General features: G+C 44.5%; 1 protein-coding gene across 1 annotated transcript in view; it reads left to right on the top strand.

The window, feature by feature from the left end:
* LOC143026993 (roundabout homolog 2-like) overlaps nt 1-2,500 on the top strand; it is a 707,397-nt gene that overhangs the window by 614,952 nt on the left and 89,945 nt on the right. The window contains exon 6 of the mRNA XM_076187804.1: nt 1,299-1,781. Coding sequence (XP_076043919.1) covers nt 1,299-1,781 — 483 coding nt within the window. The remainder of the gene's footprint in view (nt 1-1,298; nt 1,782-2,500) is intronic.

The raw sequence follows: 2,500 nt of genomic DNA, 5'->3' as shown, positions 1-2,500 counted from the left end.
GCCCGTTCTTCCCCATGCAACTCGTATGAGGTATGCAGTTGCTTTGTTTGGCGAGCCCAGGACTATCACCCCATAAGCCATTTTAATTACAACGGGTCACATGGCCAAAACGTGCCAATAGGAAACCTTGTCCATAATAAGATCAGATACAGAAATAACAAAGAAGTAAGCAAACACACAGCCAGGGAATAAATAAGCAAAATAACCGACTGACAGACATCACGCAATGTTCTTTAGATATTACAAACCATTTTGTCACGATGACGCATTTTGTTGTTAAGTTTGTTCTGATTGAAAAGGAAGGTCTTTATTGAGCTGAAGGAACGGACTTCGATCCCAAGAGAGTCTCGTGTACTTCGTCCTAGATGGGGTGTCTCGATCGATCGAGGTCCAGTCGAGAACAGAAACCACTCTATTCCCTCTCAGCTGCATGGAAGTATGTGACTCAAGCAAACCAAAACCCATGAACCATCACTGCGCTGAAAGCGTTAGCTGTTCCAGCGAGACAAATGGAAATGAAACTCAATCCTTTTGAGCACTGACCAACCTGATTCAGTTTTGGTCTATTTGCCCTCCAGGCTTCCTTTGTGTTAAGGAAGAGGTCTTTGGATGCAGTATCAAGTTTCCTTGTACCAATGTAGCCTCAGCAACGGGGACACTGCAGGATGTGTATATCTTGGCATCACCTAGATTAGATAAAAAAAAAATCATCACACACTGCAAATGTCCTTTCAGTCACAATATGAATTGTAAAACACAACCTAATCTCTTCTTTTTATGTCCAATGAGTTTAACTTCCTCATTATGGTATTTCATAACTTTTGAATTAAGGGACAAGGAAAATGTATAAATAACAAAATGCTTTTACCAACACAATTCTAAAGTTTATTGTGTTTACCCAAAGCTAATTTACACAATACTAATGTGCATTTGTATATGTCTTAATATGATCACAAACTCAGTAAACTCAAGGTCACACATACATATACACCCACACACACACATACACAAATATATATATATATGTATATATGTATATATATATATATATGTATATATATATACATATATATGTATATATATATGTATATATACATATACATATATATGTATATATATATTTTATATATATACATATATATATATGTATATATATATATATATTTCTCTACCTGGGACATGTGGTACAAGCTTATCTGTTCCTATTTCTGCAGATAATTTCATGTTTATGTTCTTGTGCCTGTTCTTATCAATACTGATATATCATTATACGTGTATCGTTTCTTTTGGCTTCGCAGATCCACCTCGGTTAGTGCACGGACCTGAGGACGTAGCCGTGCTCGTCAACTCAACCCTCCTCCTGCCGTGCCGGGGCACTGGGACACCCACGCCCACACCCGTGTGGATCCCGGACAACCCGCCCCAGCCCGTGGGTCCCGGATGGCTTGGGGAGAGTGCCCAGGTCCACACTGACGGATCTCTAGAGTTGCGCGCCCGCCACGAACAGGAGAGTGGTGCTTTCACCTGTTCCTTGGTGAGCGAGGCTGGCTCCAGCTCGTCGCGCGTCTGGGTCAACGTCCTGGATGCCGCTCATGTGCCTCCGCCGACCATCGCAGTACCTCCGACGAACCAAACGCTTCCTGCGCGCACCGACGCCGCTCTCTACTGCTTGGTCCAGGGAGTTCCCCCGCCTCGGGTCTGGTGGTACCGTGGAGTGGCCAAGCTGGGGGCAGCTAATGGAAGAGTGAGGCAGGCCCAGGATGGTACCCTCTTCATTCGCAGTAAGTGAACGCGTTACAGTACCAGATCACCCAAGGTCTGTTTTGGTGTGATCGCGTGACATTGTCTACCCTCGTGGTAGTTATGTTGAGTTTAGCCTTAATGATCCATTCTACTGCCTGCCAGTCCCCTAAAGCCCCAGTCACACCAAGCTTACGACCTGTTTCCGACCACCTTCGACGGTGGCACTTTCTTATGGTTAGCGCCAGGCTGTTTCATATTCATCTTCATGACGGGGAGGAGGGGGAGACTCATTTCAATTGCATTGTCTTGAATTATTTTTATAAACAGAGGAACAGCACAAATCAACCTGGTCGCCGGTGGTCGGAAACAGGTCGTAAGCTTAGTGTGGCTGGGCCCTTTAAGGGTTGAAGATACGCTACAGTAGTTATCCCTCGCCACAGTGGCCGAATCCGGTATTGGTGGAGTTATTGTACGACGCTGGTATAAGAACATCTGGCAATGAGTCTACAAGAAAGATAAGCGATGGCAACTCCTCAGGAGGCATTTGGCATTGATATACGAGTTTTCGGGCAGTCCAATTTGTAGCGCGATTGTGGCGAGGTTCTTTGTCCTTGTTAAGGAGAGATAAAGAAAAACTTTCCTTTCACGTAATCCTTTCGAGAATTTACGGGCGGCATGGTCAAGGCACGTTCAGAAGCTACACGGTGGTAGTGATATCCCACTTAAACGTGAATTCCCTATGTTTGTTCGGTGATAC

This window comes from Oratosquilla oratoria, chromosome 7, assembly GCF_046742065.1.
Source record: "Oratosquilla oratoria isolate Oo_2021 chromosome 7, ASM4674206v1, whole genome shotgun sequence".
Taxonomy (NCBI): domain Eukaryota; kingdom Metazoa; phylum Arthropoda; class Malacostraca; order Stomatopoda; family Squillidae; genus Oratosquilla; species Oratosquilla oratoria.
The sequence above is the reverse complement of the archived record's forward strand: the minus strand, read 5'-3'. Positions and strand labels throughout refer to the sequence as shown.